Source organism: Diadema setosum, chromosome 11, assembly GCF_964275005.1.
Source record: "Diadema setosum chromosome 11, eeDiaSeto1, whole genome shotgun sequence".
Taxonomy (NCBI): domain Eukaryota; kingdom Metazoa; phylum Echinodermata; class Echinoidea; order Diadematoida; family Diadematidae; genus Diadema; species Diadema setosum.
The window spans coordinates 12,633,611-12,651,942 of NC_092695.1; the positions used below are offsets into that span (position 1 = coordinate 12,633,611).

The 18,332-nt window shown below is 39.2% G+C and overlaps 1 protein-coding gene across 1 annotated transcript in view; it reads left to right on the top strand.

Moving 5' to 3' along the window:
• LOC140235052 (putative methyltransferase NSUN7) overlaps positions 1-18,332 on the top strand; it is a 46,842-nt gene that overhangs the window by 19,851 nt on the left and 8,659 nt on the right. Inside the window, exon 8 of the mRNA XM_072315089.1 lies at positions 16,849-17,096. Within this exon, the coding sequence (XP_072171190.1) occupies positions 16,849-17,096 (248 nt within the window). The remainder of the gene's footprint in view (positions 1-16,848; positions 17,097-18,332) is intronic.

The following is an 18,332-nucleotide window of genomic DNA, read 5'->3' on the forward strand; positions in this document are numbered from 1 at the left end:
ACTTATGCCAGCAGTAGTAATTGTCATCACCATTGCTATTCAGATCAGTTTTAGTCATATCCTATAACATTCAATACACGACTATCATCATCATGACATGAGAGAGAGAGAGAGAGGAAAAAACCGCCACCCGTTCAAGGCCGTATACAAAGCAAACGAATCGCAAAGTAGATCAACCGGGGGGGGGGGGGGGGGGGGGGGGGGGGGGGGGGGGGGGGGGGGGGGGGGGGGCGTTTCATCAACGAGTTCGTCGGAGGTTTTCACCGACAAATTTGCTATCAGCCAATCAGACGCAAGGATTTCAGTAGCTTTTAACAGTTGTCAGTGTAAATCACTGACAAGTTTCATGAAACGGTCCCCAGGATGGTGGATTCATGGTACAATATTCCGTATGGCATACCAGCAATACAAACAGACACGTTACTGCAAAATAAATGATAGAACACAGCAAGCGAGCAGGCTAGAATCAAACCTCCTTTTGTAGGAAAGTCCAACAAAAGTCTTACAACATACCTGTAATAGGGGGTTCACACGTACACAAATTAGCATGTTACAGAACTCAATTTTTGTTACCCTTTAGCAAACTCCAGTCTTTTGCACATGTGGACACACACACACACACACACACACAACAGAAAATTAGTGCGAACCAGTAGCGCGATGCATAACCTCAGAAATCTTGCTGATATTTCTGAATGAGCGCGGTATTTGCCCGGCAGTACTTGAACGGTCGGGTTTAGAAACTTGATTGAGTTCTTTTATTCCCATCATTACAACAGCGTGCTCTCCACACCACTGTGAGGCACAAGAACAATAGTTTCATCGATTGGCAATTAGCGGGTTATTTCTGTACGTGTGAACGGTTGCAAAAAAAAAAAACTCAAGTTTCCGAGGGTGGCTGGAGCGTCTGAACCAAAAGTGTACAATCCTCGCGTGTACGCTCTTTTGTCTGAGAAGTTGGAAAAAAAAAAAAACCTCGAGTATTGGAGCATGTTCAATAACGCGCTATTTTGCACATGTGAAGGCGGGTATTGATATATCAGACTCAGCATGGGGGGGGGGGGGCTGATGAAATCTAGCATTAAAAGAATGAACTACACTGACATACTAAAAATGATAAAACTGGACATGAAGTTCATGACCTCTATCCGAGTGCCTCGGACACGGGAAGTACTATGCATGTATCTACAAGCTACATTAAAGTAAAGCATAATGATATAGTCATAAACGCTGCGATTCGAAGTGTTCTTCTGTTTTGCTTTCAGCAATAACCAAAACTGTATTTTACGCTTGATTCACAGTGGAGCACTAAATAAATCGAGCGTATAATATCAATACTAGGCTAACTCTTTAAGAAGCAGGCCTGTGATTTCTCTATTTAGTCTGTTGAAGTATGTCATTGATATGATTTTTTTTTTTCAGTCAATTGTGCTCCCCTGACTAAGCTATCAAGAGTATAGCTTTTGTGTTCGGAAACTAGATTTACGCAAAGCATACATTCACCATGTATAGTACAATGCTCCAATATTGATGAAAGCGGTTTCGTGTGTGATACGTATTCCTCTTTCGGGTGAGTGTGCTGTGAAATCCGGTCATTTTGTTTTATTTTTCAACTACATCTCCTTATTTTGTAACTGTGGATGAGACTTTATTTCATTTTCTAAATCATGCAGGATGAGCCATACGTTTATTTTTCGGCATAAATAGATAATTCGCCTTTTTGAATGACGAACCTTCGTGTAATTTTTGGATTAACAGATTTGTTACAGCTGCACTGGGATGTCTTCTAAATTATATTTTGAGGCCACTGAGATCAAGATGATCATGCGTAGGCATATATAACTCTCTACACTTTAATGTACATGAAGTTGTTCAATTAAGAAAAAATAACATATTTACTCTTGCTTACAATCCAGCACATTACAACGCATCGCACATTAACCTGCCAATGCCCAATAATCTTGGTAACAGCTCGTTATTCCGAAGGTTCGTTATTCACAAGACTCTTTAGTCCGAAGATTCGTTTTTCCGAAGCTTCGTTATTCCGAATTTCATTTTCGAATTAACGAATCTCCGGAATGGAGTGGAGGGATTGGATAACTGGAGTAATTTGGTCAGATGTTTTTGTCAGGGTTACAAGCCTTGCAGCTGTATTTTGAATTTTGAATTTGGTGCAATACTCGAAGCAGGGAGACCAACAAGTAGGACATTGCAGTAGTCAAGATGAGAAGTAACAAATGCGTGAATTAGACGTTCGGTGGAAGACTGCTCCGTTAACTTACGGATATTAATAATTTATTTTTACAAATACCCCTGAAGCAGCAGAACGACATGAGTTCTTAATGTGTGTGTTATTCTATTTGTTCGTTTGTTTGTTTTTTAAGTTCAGATGCTTATCTACCATAACTCCTAGATCTCTGACGGACTGGGAGATAAATTTTTGTGAGAAAACTAGCCCGCCTGACAATTCTGATTTAACAGAATTCAATTTCAAATGATTATCGCGAGACCATCGCTTAATATCACCAACACAACTATGAAGTTTGCAGAGCTCTTCGACGTTGGGTATTTGGTAGTATGATTATGTAAATTTGAGTATCGTAAGATATCTTCACGATCTTTCACAAATATTTCTTAAAATAATGATCAATATTGGATGCCCGCGTTCTACAGCTGATCTAAATTACAGCGAATTATGTGTCCCGTCAATTGGAAACCTTCACAATACCGCAATTTAACCGTCAAACGCAATGGAAATGCCACAACCTAAGGATTTGAATCCTCGTTCATCATTATGGTTTCTATTAATGAAAAAGAAGGGACAGAACGAAATGAGATTAAGACTTTTATGTTAGTGAAATTGATCACTCTCAGCTGCATATATTTTGAAGGAAAATTAATGATTTCGGACATGTGTTAAAAGCATCGTCGACAGCGCGATGCTGCTCCATTTGGCATGTTTGGTAAAGCCTATTATATCCCCTACTCCATTCCCCCTTTCTTTATGAATTTTGGGGATCACATAATAGGGTACGCGCTCTTTTGAATTGAGTCAAGTCTTAGTTAGGCATGTTACCTTTACAGTGATCACACTAAAGAACCCGATTCCACATCATTCTATCTAATCAGAGAATCGAAAAAGATAGCTTTTCTTATTGATGTTTGTTGATAGACCAAATCAGTGTCTCCGTCCCGTGATTACCTATCAGTGACGTAACAGCGCGAATACTATGCCCATACAACTGCTTGTGTTATCATAGGCCTAATCAGTTACACTAAGAAGCTGTCCGTGATGTGTGGTGTTTGCACCAAAATTAGTATGTAAAATTCATACAAATTTTACACTATTAAAATGGCTTACATGATTTCTTAGCTAGTTGGCAAGAGGGATACCCCAACTCACAAGCGAGCGCACCCTCTGCGAGCTGTGTCTAAAACATGTCTCGTTGTGTGTGGTGTTGAATCAGCGTGTCTTACTCGATTCTTCTTGTATTGTTCCGCCAGGATGGTGTCTTTCAAGACAGCTGGACACTGCTTTCATTGTTCCTGGGAAAGGGTCATCTTTCTTTTGACGGTCAAGCCTTTCATTATTATCGTGGTGAACTTCACTAATCGTCCCCACGCTAACGTACAAAGGAAGGAAATGCTTTTAGTATGTATCAATGCACGCGTAACACCATCAGTATAGGCCTATAAAACGAAAGTTTGACTCTATGTCCCGAACTGTAGGCCCTGTAATAGCAACTATACATGAAGTCAAGTATGAAAACGATGGATTCCCACTGCCAATCAAATCTCTCTCGACAAGGACGCGATCGGAATCAATCTGGATGTGATCGATCTACCTTGATCGACATTGGTTTTGGCTTCCTCCTATACACGATATTTTTTAACACTCTGTCGGACTATAGATCATAACAAGCAGATTTGATCGGCAGTGGAACCCAGCCCTAAGGCGGATTCTTGTTCGAAAAGTAATAGCAGAAAATATCCTACACGAAATTCAGCATTGCATATACCGAAAGACAGATAGAGAGGAAAACATCGAGAAAGTAGTTCCAATGTAGGATTGAATGGAAGGTATATATATGTAACTGAATGCCATAAAAAGATAGATAAATAAATAAACAAATACAGCTCCAAAGTTATTCGCTTTGCGACGACCGCCACGTACACAATCTGAAAGTGAAGTTGGCTGTATGATTACATATTGCGCATAATGTCCGTTGGTCTGTCGAGGCGGTTGCTCAACCAAATTTACGTAGCATTACGCTCTTAAAAAGAAAAGGGTAAAACAGTGTTTTAAAAGGGGCGAGGAGCGACAATAAGCGTTTTCAAAATGTTGTATTCACCCTTTTTCTAGCTGTATCTAGCACATGCTAACGTTGGATTCAGCTGGATAGATAGGGTGAATGCAACATTACCTTAAAAACGTTGTCACTCCTCAGCCCTTTTAAATGTTGATTTACCCTTTTCTTTTTAAGAGTGTAGGAGGCTAATTTCAATTTCAGATCGAACAGCTAGTCACGAGTTGTTTTGATCGATGCCATGCAATTTGCCGTAATTCGCGATAACGGGTTCGGTTCAAATTTACGAAGGTGATCGGAAATTCTATATTTAGCGTTCTCGTCATTTTGGTGCAAGTTGGTACATTGTTTAATTTGATAAGTCCCCATGGGTATGAAAATAGGCCCCACACTAGCGCCTGATTCTCTTTATTCGATACAGTGTGTATATTGGTATTGTGCCATCATCACACTTGTGCTTGTTTTGTTCAAAACAAACTGTCTTTTTCCATCCTTTACAAGTTACTTTCAATACGCAGTAGTTCAAAGGATGTTTTGATATACAGGAAGGTAAACGAGTAATTGCTGTTCGATCACCGCGATCCCCTGACTTTCAGCTAGAGCCGCGTTGGCCAGCACGCAATGCTAAATCCCTCTAACCAAAGATTCTACGGAACAGTATTACCCAGTGATGAAAAAAAAAATCCAACAAATCTTTATTTCCCGTTTTTTGTTGTTGTTTTTTCTGTCTCAAACACTGTCATTTCTCGTTGTAAAGTTATCTTTTGACATTATTGCAATAGTCCGGTAACGGGAAAACAAAACGTAAGGATTTTGTGTTTGATTCCGCACATATTCTCTTTATTTTACATATGTAGAGAAAGAAAGAAAGAAAGAAAGAAAGAAAGAAAGAAAGAAAGAAAGAAAGACAGGTAGAAAGAAAGAAAGAAAGAAAGAAAATGATCCCATACTCGTCTAAAGAAGTTTAAGCTTTTCACGCTGCAACCTACTAGGTGACGTCTATTCGGTGCACATGGCGCTCTCTCAAAATGAGTACTATGTCGCACGTGGAGTTTTCCTGTAATGAGCCAGAGATGAAGGGGATGCACTACTCGGGTCAAATAGGGAAGTTATTTTATGACGGATAATGATTCCTTGGTGTTTTATTTATCTGTTCAGAAAAATTCAGTGTGAAAAAATTAGTAAAAGTGTCCCAAATCACGGTTGCTTTGAGACATTTTTTTTTCCGTTACAATTTCTTTTTTCCAACCATCGACTTTACGGTGCTGTTTGCACCTATTGTTCTTGCCCGATCGTAGCCTTTTGTCAAGGCCCTCTCGCTGTAATGGGCGAGCGAAGTGAGCCCAGCCGACCGCGCCAGCGCGCAACCCCACTCAGCTACATTTGGGCTTTCTTCACCATACAGCGAGAGGGCCTTGACAAAAGGTTAGCCCGATCGAGGCTCCGCTTCCGTTGTAGAGCATAAGATGCTAATGAGCATTGCTCTTGACCCCATTGAAGACAAAAGGCATAGAGCGTGCGGCGGCGAGGGCTTTAGAATTGCGCAATACTGATGAGCTGAGCAAGACTCTGATCGGCGATATACACGCACCACATTTCATGAAGTGGTGATTGGCATGACGCACAATGGCGTTTGAAAAGTGTAGACGCAAAGTACGATATATATATATATACTCAGTATATATATATATATCGTACTTTATATATATATATATTGGCCCATATATATATATAGTGTGAGATATTTTATAACAGCTAAAACACAAAATAGCGAACTTACGACAACTCTCCGTGTGTACATTTACAAAGGTTATTGGCTTCATCAATAGATAATTCATTCAAATAATGATAATAATCAGCTGTTCCCTACTATGTGACAGGCTGTTCAAAGTTTATCTTTGGAGATATACAAGGTTAATTTCCTTTTCGCAAATACAATTCGTGTAATAATTCATTCGCTGATTCGCCAAATGAATATATGTGTACTTTTCCCAGTCCAAAGACTTATTGAATAAATTATTGCCGGCAGGGAGAGAAATCGGAACAATAACTGATGCCCATTTTTAACCCGTGTTCTCTTTGTGAAATCTCTTCATCTGAGCACTTTTAGAAGTAGGGCCTATTTGAGAAAATGACAGAAAGCTTTGTCGCTACACAAAATGTGTTTGTTCAATAAGAATGTTTTTCGTGTAGTACGTGTACCTGACAGTTCAGAGGTCAAGTGTGGAAAGAATTTGCCTCAACAGCTTTGCGAAACTCGAATCAGTTGCCTGTATTGAAATGTGTAATCAGAATGAAAAGACTCGGACCTTCACGCCTTGTAACTGAGTACCGCAGAACCACACACAACGAAACACACACACAAGAAAGGTGAGCTTCCTGCAATCTCAAGGAATGGATAATCAAGCAGCCATCATCCTTTCTTCGCCATTGATAGCAGGAAGTGACGCAATGGAGCGATGCTGTTGGAGAATCGGCATAAATGTCTGCTACAAGTACTATGTACAAAAAAATTTCAGACCCCCTTTGTGTTCATGTTTTGCCAAAACAAAAGAACCACAGTCAGTGAGACGCTAACTTACTTTATGTCCTATAAACCAGGGCTCCACACTAACTTTTATTTTTGGTGGCCCAAAGGCAAACATCCGTCCTTTTTTGGTGGCCCGATCAGGCCACCAAAGTCTTCATTTCTGAAATTTTGGTGGCCCGATGTGCGTTTTTGGTGGCCCCGGGCCACCGGGCCACCGTTAGTGTCGAGTCCTGGATAAAATATGGTTACTATAAGTTGAACGTTGAAACTGCCTTTTGCCTCCAGGCTTTTATAATACCATACAATGCTTTTATTGTTTGCCTGTATAAAAAAGGCGGGAATACATGTACACCCTTCTCGCAATCATCCTGATCTGATAACAGAGTGATACGGTTTTTTTTTTGTCATCTTTCCCCCGACCAAGACCGATGCCATTAAAAAAAACAAGATCAATGCCATTAAAATAATGACCAAACAAACAAATAAACAGATCCATGCATATAACGAACAGAATATGCGTGTGTTTCATGTTTGTATAGGTTATCTCTTGATGTATAGTAGACAATTGTTTTTATACCGTTTCCTAATAAGTACCTCTAGAGAAAACCCGACTTTTTTTTTTCTTTTTCTCAAGGAGGGAAGTTAACTTCAACGTAAAGATAGCTTACAGCTACATGCAAATGGGGCAATCATACATTCGCATTGTCAATTGTAAATTTGTCGGATGACGCTTATAAACGTTTGATGATTTTTGTCTCCTAAGGCATTTTGGTTATGATTACAGACGTATCTATTTACAAGACATAGGTGATGGTTTAAAGAATTGATCTTCAATTTAGCAAGGATTAGTCTTATAAAGTCATGAGTTCCCTTTACCCATCATGGTTAATGGAACTGCGACATCGTTGAGGTAACCACACCTTTCAATTTTCATAGTTCAAACCTAAATCGTAACATAATCAAAACACAAGCAAAATATCTCAAAATGCTCAGAAGATGGCATGAATCAAAACTTTTTACGGAGATTGGATATGGCAATCTTTATTGACCTATATTTAAAGGGGAAGGCTAGTAACTGATCAGTGGGAATCAGTGGAAATGCTGGGAGATGATTGTTCCAATCCTTATGGGATTCATTCAAGAGTACATTATATATCTATTGTTGTGTGAAAATTATCTGCTTCAGAATGGTCTCATATTCAAGTAATGTGCAGTTTAATGTTTCCAGGTAAGCGTCCCTGGTCAGTGACGGGGCATTAAACTGCACATTACTTGAATATGAGACCATTCTGAAGCAAATAATTTTCACACAACAATAATATATACAATGTACTCTTGAATGAATCCCATAAGGATTGGAACAATCATCTCCCAGCATGTCCACTGATTCCCACTGATCAGTTACTAGCCTTCGCCTTTAATACAAGTTTTCCACAGCTATAAGTTCCGCCTATGATAGCATTCTGATGATTTCGATTGCGTTTTGAACTCGTACCGAGCTATACTATCGAAACAGCTTTGACCTTTATACATGTAGTTCAATATGAACGAGTGTTTCGGACTCATAACCAACGTTCGTAATCGTAACCACACAGTAACAAATCAAACGAATATTGAGTAACGACTATCTTTATACATAGGCTGCCTGACTGATCACATGGTTTGACTACTACTTCAAGCAGGCTGAAAATAAAAGAAGAATAAATACACTTTTAATAATGATACGATGCTTTACAGCGTATTCACAGTATAATGTTTGCTTGCGTTTCTGTGTGCAATACGGACGGAAAATAAAATGCAGATGGATGCTATTAAATGCTAACACCCAACGCATCCAAATGTTTTTGAAATACATATTATTGTTTTACTATATTGTTTGAAACGTCGAATTTGCGAGTCCTTTAAAGGGTTACTACTCATATTATCAGGCAAAATAAAAGTATTAGGATTTTGATTTGCTCGCAAGACTAACGATGCTATGGCGATCGTTCGCAGCAGTGACAATCCGCTTCAATAGATCTATTCAATTATTCTGTTTTCATTGAAAGAGGAAGGAGAAGTCAACTTTAAACTTCATTAGTTTTCTCGCCTTTTAAACATGTTTTCATGTATCATGCGTGGTATCCCTATTCCTTCTCATGGTAGTGCGTGAGATGGAGCGTGAACGCCGTCGCTAAGCAGGACTGCTATAGCGTTTCGTCCGAGAAAAGAAACAGGTTGTAAGCTTCTCTGATATACAATTCAATGGTACGCGGCAGTTTCTTTTTGAATGGACTCCTATATAATACTAGCTTCTTTCAGGAGATTAAGATGGCCACGCGCTTAACGTTTCACATAATAAAAGAACCTTCTTCATCCCCATCCCGACAATAGAAAGCGTCGCCTAAGCAACCACATCCTGTGTACCACCGATGCTTTTCGTCCCGTCTCTTTCGCGTATACTACTGGGAATGTCTAGACCATAAAGTCTTTATAGATCCGAGCATGAATCATAAGAGGGCTTGCTCCAGTCGATTTGAGCGACATCATTAGTCGTCTTTAAGATGACAATAGCCTTTCAAACACAAAGTTCAAAATTGATGCGCCCCTCTAACCTGAAATAACTATCATTCTCATATTCTATATACACACTGAGGTGTCCACCGCGTACAAAAAAGAGGGAAATTTGGCTCTTGCATAAAAATGGGCAAATGGTGCAATTCTAAGCATACTAATTCTTAGTTGTAAACTTACTAGACATGATAGAATGCATGGTACTGAAAAAAAAAGCACTTTGAATATGTTTAATGTAACAAACCGTTGTCAAGAATAACTCTATTTAATATCTAAAGTCAAGAATAACTCTTTTTAACATCTAAAATGGCGCATGTCCATTTTGATACATAATATATATACTGAAAGTTAACGTAAAAGACGAAAATCGCAAAACTATAATTAAAGATTACAGGTAACAGTGTATCGTATAAGACTCGATAACTTATTATGATAACATCCATAAGTCGGCTTTCATTGTACACTATTCCGCTGCTATCAAAAAGAAACTAATCTAAACATGTAAAAAAGTACAGCCTCAGTATTGCAGTTTCATCAAATCAGTGTGCTACATGATGATAAACTGTCCGCATTTTTTTTTCGAGGGGCAGAGAAGTATATTCAAGGACTGGTGTTAAGCATGAAATAGTATAATTGGTTGAGATGAGGATTCAGCTATTAGCCTTTTTACAGATACAACGTACTTTGAAAAGAAAGAAATATTAAAGAGCATACAATTCTGACAGGAAATCAAATTTCATTTGGTGAAGATCGGTTCTGAAATGGTAGAGATATCCAGAAACAAAGTGAAACATAGCGATCCTTGTAAAAGGCGGGCACCTATATCTCAGCCATTTCAAATCGCACTTCTCTTTGGGTTTTGGATTCACGATGAGCCCTTCCTGTCATACTAAAAAAAAAATCATTGTCTGATTATGTCAATTACTATCGCAGTGTTTCAAAGTGAAATGAATATCCCTACTAACTAGTTACTACCTGTAAAAGTGGAAATTTTCGCTGTGTTGAAATTTTCGCGAATTTCGCGCAACCAGAAACTAGCGTGAAAATAAAAGCACGTGACTATTTTTTGCTTGCTGTATGTTCCTGTGCGTGATGTCTTTATTCCGCGGAATTAAAAACACGCGAATCTCTTCTTACCCGGCCAAACGCGAAAAATAAGTCGCGCGAAAATATCCACTTTTGCAGTAGTACATGACAGAAACATAATGATGTCTTGAAATTTGTTGTGAAGATGATAGATGAATGTTACAAAGAGATAGGAGGTAGAACATATCCTAACCGCATTCATGCAAGACTAATGATATTGTAGCAATAGTACCCCCCCCCCCAAAAAAAAAAAACCCGCAATAATCATAACAATAACAATAACGATAATAATGATGATAATTGCAAAAAAGTATTCTCTATTTAGAGTAGCCTCTTCAATGCTATCAGTGCTCTAGCTATCAGAGGGCCCGCCTGACATTATTGCCCTATATAGAGTTGCTATAGGACGGAATAGGACGTAATCGCTGCGGGAGGGAATTGAACTCGGGTCCTTCGACTGGGAGTCGTGAAGCTTAAATATCCACCGTGCCACGGCGCCCTCGTCCCCCCCCCCCCAAAAAAAAAGAAAACAATGTTATTTGGCATGAAAAAGGTCATGATTATGCTTGATTTTTATGGTTCATCCCTGCAATACTGAAGATTTGCGATTCTTAATATCATTAAAGTATCCGTGGCATAAATAATTATGCTTATTGTCGCTGGCATTCAATGCATGTAGTGTAGGCAAGAACTTCCACTCGCATGCTAATCTCTTGGTTCTCGGGAAATTTGCAAAATTATCATGCACGCAATTATTCCTCGTTTTACAGTAAAACCTTGTGTTCGCATGTTGCAACTTAAGCGGTAAAACAATACAAAACCAAAGGCATGGTTAAACTTCGTCTTCTTTACACATCATTCTTAGGATGATCACTGACATGACAATTTTGTGTGTCCACCGCTTCAGAAAGATTAACTGTCTTATAATTTGATCGACATTGTGGGATTAACATCTGCAGGAAGAGAACCTGAAGCATATTCCAAAATTCGGTACAAATATATTAGGCGCCAAATCTTCAAATTTCATTCTATGTTGACGAATTCGTATACACGGACGAAAGGAGAATGGTTAGCAATGTATACAAATTTCCGTCAAACTTCCAATGGCCCATTTGAAATATTATGCAACATGTAGGTTAATTGTCAGATCATCAAGTGATCAGCAATCAGTGTGAATACCGCTGTGCCAGCGTGTAGTCATCACAACAAGCAAGAATAGCTTTTTCGTATAATGTACAAGCACGTCAACAGTACGCGGCAGTTTCTTTTTGAATGGACTCCCGCTATCTACTTTCAGGAGATTAAGTTTGCTACGCTGAACGTTTCACGTTTCATAAAAGAACCTTCTTCATCCCCATCCGGACAATAGAAAGCGTCGCCTACATCATCATCCCCATCCCGACAATAGAAAGCGTCGCCTAAGCAACCACATCCTGTGTACCACCGATGTTGTTGTTGTTGTTCTTTTAGTTTTGTGGAGCTCTCTGCCGGGTGTGCCGGGTGGGTAATTTACTCCAAAAAATATATTCAATTCAAATATACACTTAAATTCAATTATAAAAACCTACACTACTTCTAATTATTTACAAAATCTAATAATAATAATAATAATAATAATACTACTACTACTACTACTACTACTACTACTACTACTACTACTAATAATAATAATATATATATATATATATATATATATATATATATATATATATATATATATATATATATCAATATTTACAAACGAGATATTTACAGAGAAAGAAAGGGGACACGTTTTAAGAAAAGATATCGCCTGCCTATACTCCTGCACCGACATGCAGGGTTACGCCGTTCCCGTCGGCAAGCAGGTAGAGGACCCGCCCGCCGACGCCGGTGAAGTCTCGGCCTTTCCCGGGGGCAGGCGCCTCTAGTGTTAGCCTTTATGATAGGCGAGGACATCATGGAAGAGGAGGGATGATAGAAGAATAGAGGAAAGGGTGAGGACAGAACAGAGAAAACAGACACCGATGATTTTCGTCCCGTCTCTTTGTTGGGTATGTCGGCGCACTAGACCATAAAGTCTTTGTAGATCCGAGCATGCATCGTAAGAGGGCTTGCTCCATTCAGTCGATTTGAGCGACATTATAAGTCGTCTTTAAGATGACAATAGCCTATCAAACACAAAGTTCAAAATTGATGCGCCTCTCTAGCCTGAAATAACTATTCTATATAGACACTGAGGTGTCCAACAAGTTCAAGAAAGGGAAAATTTGGCTCTTGCATAGAAATGGGCACATGGTGCAATTCAAAGCATAAGATACTCATTCATAATTGTAAACTTACCCCAACGTTTGAAAGAATGCATGTAACTGAAAGAAAATATCTTTAATATGTTAAATGAAACAAACCATTGGAAATCGGAGAAATCTCTCCACCTGAAGCTTAACAATGTATTGTTATATCAATAACAGTCAAGTTTCTTTACAACTCGTCGTAGCTACCATCAACCTTCTTGGCGACCATTTCTTCGCACTCAGCCGGAAAAGGACAGCTGAAACAAGTTCTGCAGTCGAATTCCCGTTTGAAAGCTGGACAGAATCTCTCCTCCAGCTCTTAAGTATTACAGGACGACATAGATTTTAGCAATTATATTACAACCATCACGAAGGCCGACGACCAGTTGAAGTAAATGCCGCAACAGAATAAAAAGGTAAACCCGGTGTTAAAATACAAAGATTTGATTCAATGGTGTGTCAAAGAACACAAATATCAATGTATTCTACAGCAACAAAAATGACAGAAGTTAACGGAGTTTGACAAAGAACGACGACCAGCTGAAATAAGTATTAGAATGTTAGTCTAGTTCCCGTTTGGAAGTCGGACAAAATCTCACCACCTGATGCCAAACAATATTATATCAATAACAGTCAAGTTTCCTTACAACTCGTAGCTACCATCTTTTAATATCATCACAAGCCCCTTTTTACACTTTCACGGATTGCTTCACGGATGACCACGGATCGTCATCCGTGGTGTTCCGGCATGCAAAATATCGATTTTCCTTTCAATGCCGGTGTGAATGCGGTCCCAACTGGTTGTCTACACGGACAAGTACGGAAGCTACAAGGACAAGTACGGTGCCTACACGGACAGACAAGGAATGAACGCGGACCACAGCGGAAACGATACGGAGCTAACACGGATATCAAGGAAGAGCACAGATGCAACTGGGTCCCTTCGCGGTGTTTACGCGGATATCCCCCAAAAGTTGACACATTACATTTGCTTTTTCTTTTGATACTTTATCATTCTTGGGCGACATGCTTCCAGAGCTAAGTAATATGTAACAAGCACACCAGAAAATCTACAGCAGATTACATACGCATCTGCTTGTCGACATCATAAAGGCATATCTCTTTGTTGCAAAATCTCATTTTGCGGGAACATAACAACATAAACAAAGCAAAACAAACTAAGACAAATCAACCCCCCCCCCCCAAAAAAAAAAAAAAAAAAAACCAGCAAGAAGATGTGTGTGGGTCATTGAAGATTCTCATGCGATATAAACCTACTAGAGGAGTCGATTGGCTGTACTGATGGGTGAAGATGTGAGCAAATTTCATTGACTTTCTGAGCTTGTATGGGCAAAATATACACGAATTTCTCATCCCGGATGGAGCCGATGCTAATACGGACTTTCCGATTTCTTCACGGAGGCAACACGGAGTAGCCGGTGCCTACAAGGAAGGAATACGGATGCAACACGGAGTAGACGGTGCCGACAAGGAAGAGTTTGTATTGATTTCCATCCGTGATGTCCGGGATGAAAAATTAAGCAAGCTCATTTTTTTTTTTTTCGGCGGACATGCCGGATGATCAAGGATAATGTCGGATGACTTCACGAAGTCAACACGGTCATGCCGGAAATAGTACGGATGATCCCGGACCGACGATCCGTGGTCATCCGTGATGCAATCCGTGAAAGTGTAAAAGGGGCTTATAGCGACCAATTCTTCGCACTCGGCCGTGAAAAAAAAAGAGTTCCGTGTGTGTGTGTGTGTGTGTGTGTGTGTGTGTGTTTGTGTGTGTGTGTGTTCCCGAAATTAAGACATCATCTCCCGAAACATAATGGCAAGTGAAAACATTTGCATATAAATTTTTCTTTGCTGCTAGTTTCTGGTTGCGGAAAGTGGGCGAAAAAAAAATTTCGCCTTTACAGTAAAGTTAAAAGGCGAACGCAGATGACATTCTATGGTATGTTGACAACATGAAATCAATTTTTTTCTTTGTTTTGTTTCTTTTTCTAAGAATAACAAACAATAAGAACAGTTAACAGGGATCGACAAAAGCGGGATGGACAGCTGAAACAAGGTCTTCAGTCGAATTCCCGTTCGAAAGCTGGACGGAATCTCTCCTCCCGCTCTAAAATTTTACAGGACGACATAAATTTTAACAATTATATTGCAACCATGACGAAGGCCGACGACCAGTTGAAGTAAATGCCGCAACAAAGTAAATAGGTAAACCTGGTATTAAAATACACAGATTTGATTCAATGATGTGTCAAAGAACACAGAAATCAATGTATCCTATGCAGCTACAAAAATGACAGAAGTCAACGGAGTTTAACAAAGAAAGACAACCAGCTGAAATAAGTATAAGAATGTTAGTCTAGTTCCCGTTTGGAAGTCGGACAAAATCTCTCCACCTGAAGCTTAACAATAAATTCGATAACAGTCAAGTTTCCTTACAAGTCGTCGTAGCTACCATCAACCATCTTAGTGACCAATTCTTCGCACTCGGCCGTGAAAGAGAGTTTTGTATTTTACCAAAACCAAGACATCATCTCCTGAAACATAATGGCAAGTGAAAACATTCGCATAATTTTCTTTTTGCGCTAGTTTCTGGTTGCGCAAAGAGGGTGAAAAAAAAATCCGCCTTTACAGTAAGGTTAAAAGGCGAATGCAGCTGACATTTTTTGGTATGTTGACAACATGAAATCAATATCCCTTTTTTAGCATAACAAACAATGAGAACAGTCAGCAGGGATTGACAGCTAAAACAAGTTGTGCAGTCGAATTCCCGTTTGAACGCTGGACAGAATCTCTCCGCCCGCTCTAAAATTTTACAAGACGACATAACTGTTAACAATGATTACAACCACGCGAAGGCCAACGACCAGTGGAAGTAAATGCCGCAACAGAATAAATAGGTAAACACGTTGTTAAAATACAAATATTTGATTCAATGTTGTGTCAAATAACAAAAACAAATCAATGTATTCTACAGCAAAAGATATGACAGAAGTTGTCGGAGTTTGACATCGAACGGCGACCATCAAATAAGTTTTGCAACGATGGTCATGTTTTCGTTTGTAAACCGGACAAAATCTCTCCGCCGTGTTTCCTACGCGTAAAGACAAGATAATACAAATTCAATGTCTATCGAACGCGGTCAAGTCTCCTTTCACATCGCCGTAACTACCATTTGCACAACAGACGGAAAGTCAGCCTGTTATTCACAATTATCTATAGCAGCGAGAATAATTTTTTTTTTCTCGTGAAAACACAAAACTTCCCATTCATTATCGTACTCGGCATTGCGAATCATATCACCCAGCGGATTAGCTGTAGCCACGCGTTTTGGACGTTGCTCGACGATGGAACAGAGACGGAATTTCGGTGGTACAGTAATGGTAATTCGTCGGGACAATATGCGACGTTTTAGATCACACGGATAACGGGCTTTATGCTGTGACAAGTAAAGCTGAACAAAACATAAACTTGAACACGAGCGGCATTGAAACGAAGCCATATAGTCAGAACGTTTCCCGACGGTTGAACAATGATTCGTCGGGAACGATATGCGACGTTTTTAACAAAAAGAAACGCAAGGCACAATAGAAGCCGAACTTTGAAAATAGCTAGTAAGTCGGGACGAAGAGCGACGATTAGTGAAAGGGAATCCTTTCTCTATCGTCGCTTATCGTCGGGACGAATAAACAAAGGTATGAATAGAAAGTACGTGTATTCATATGCACGGTTGCTTATTCATATGCACGTGACGCCTGTTCATATGCAAATCATCAAACATGCACAATGCGACATCGTCGCGACGAAGATATCTCTCTATCAGGTTTTTCTGTGGTACCTAAATGAATTACAGCCATGTTATGACCCATGGAATGACTCGACAGTGAGAAACAATAGATGGTTCCCGGAATTGGATTTTTCTCACCCCACTATCATGATAGGAAAAGAAGGAATTGCATGCACAACAAACAAGAAGTAGCGCTTACTGAGGAGGAACAAGAAATGATCAAGAAGAGTGTTTCAAATCTTATATCTGTTTTTGGGATATCAATCACAATTCAGTATAAACTCTCTCCCACAGTTTACCGAGTACAGGCGGTAATCTATGCCACAACATCCGTCCTTAAGGAGGAGAATGAGAACGTGGTGGCAAGATCAGCCGAGTACACTAACTCCAGGATGAATGCCAGGAACAACCCATACCGTCCGGTGCCCCCGGTCCTTCCCCTGACACCCCAGGATCTGGAGCAGCAGAGCTCTGGGAAGTTCCTCCGCATGGACCCCAGTCACACCATGGGCGGCTGCTTTGTGGCCATCCTCAGTAGAGAGGTAGGTGAACTGAACAACAGAGGGCTCCCTTCTACTTTCATTCATTCCATGAGTTGACCTTCCTGTTGGGGAATTTTGTTATTTTTGTAGTTGTTGTTGTTTCTGTTTATATTTGATGAGTTTTAAATTGAAATCGTGTCAAAGACATATAAATGACCAATAAATTGAAGATTTTCTGTCCTGATAAAATATTTCTGCTGCCTCAGTTATGTCATCTGATATTTTTACAAACTTTATTTCTTTCTCTTTATCTTCCATTTTACATCTGACTAATATCATGTTCAAATTTTCAGTGCAAAAGAAAAAACATTTTTTTTTTCTGCCTCAATTATGTAATCTGATTTTTTTTATCAATTTCAATTACTTTTACCTTCCATTTTATAGCTGCTTGATATCATGTTAAAATTTTCAGTGCAAAAGAAAAATATTTTCATTTGCTGCCTCAAGAATGTCATATGATTTTTTATAACACATTCATTTCTTTCTCTTTATCTTCCAATTTATCTGTGATAAATATGTGGACATTTTCAGTAGAGTTGTGTCTCCTCAAATATATTGTTGATATTTCTTTAATAATCTCATGTTTGTATCTCCATGCTGGCTGTACAAAAGACAGAAACTGCTTTTCATGCCTTTTCAAATTTGAGCATTAGAGTGTGTGAAGAGCTTTATTTTCAATCCAGTTCCCCATTCCTGAGTTTGATAGCTACTCTCTATTTGAAGAAATTAATATAAATGTTTGTTAATCATATTGATGAATGTCCATGACATCTCTCACAAGCAAAGCAACTATGGATTGGATATTGCAGCTGTCTTTTTTTTTTCTTTTCTTTTCAAATATCTAATGAAGATGTGAATGTAATTTCATAAGTTTTTCCTTTATTTTTTATTTTTTTGGTTGGAGATGTAGTTCAGTTGCCTAAAATTTTTCATGGCTTTGATTTGGGATTTATAATAAAGATAATGATGTTGCAAGTCTCTGCATTCCCCTTGAAAGAAATTTCGGGATTGTGCATCCCCAATCAACATTGAGTCACCGGACACCACTGATGTAAGTTTTGTTGTGGATGCTTACTTGACACGCGAGGCAGAACAAAGTCACAATGGCACATTTGGCATTACCTTTCTGTCCCGTCCTGGCGCACACATTGTGTCGAACAGAACTCTGTGTACTGATGCGAATGTAGTGCACCAAATAGCTGCTTTTGGCAGATATCTGTATAACTGACTTGAGTG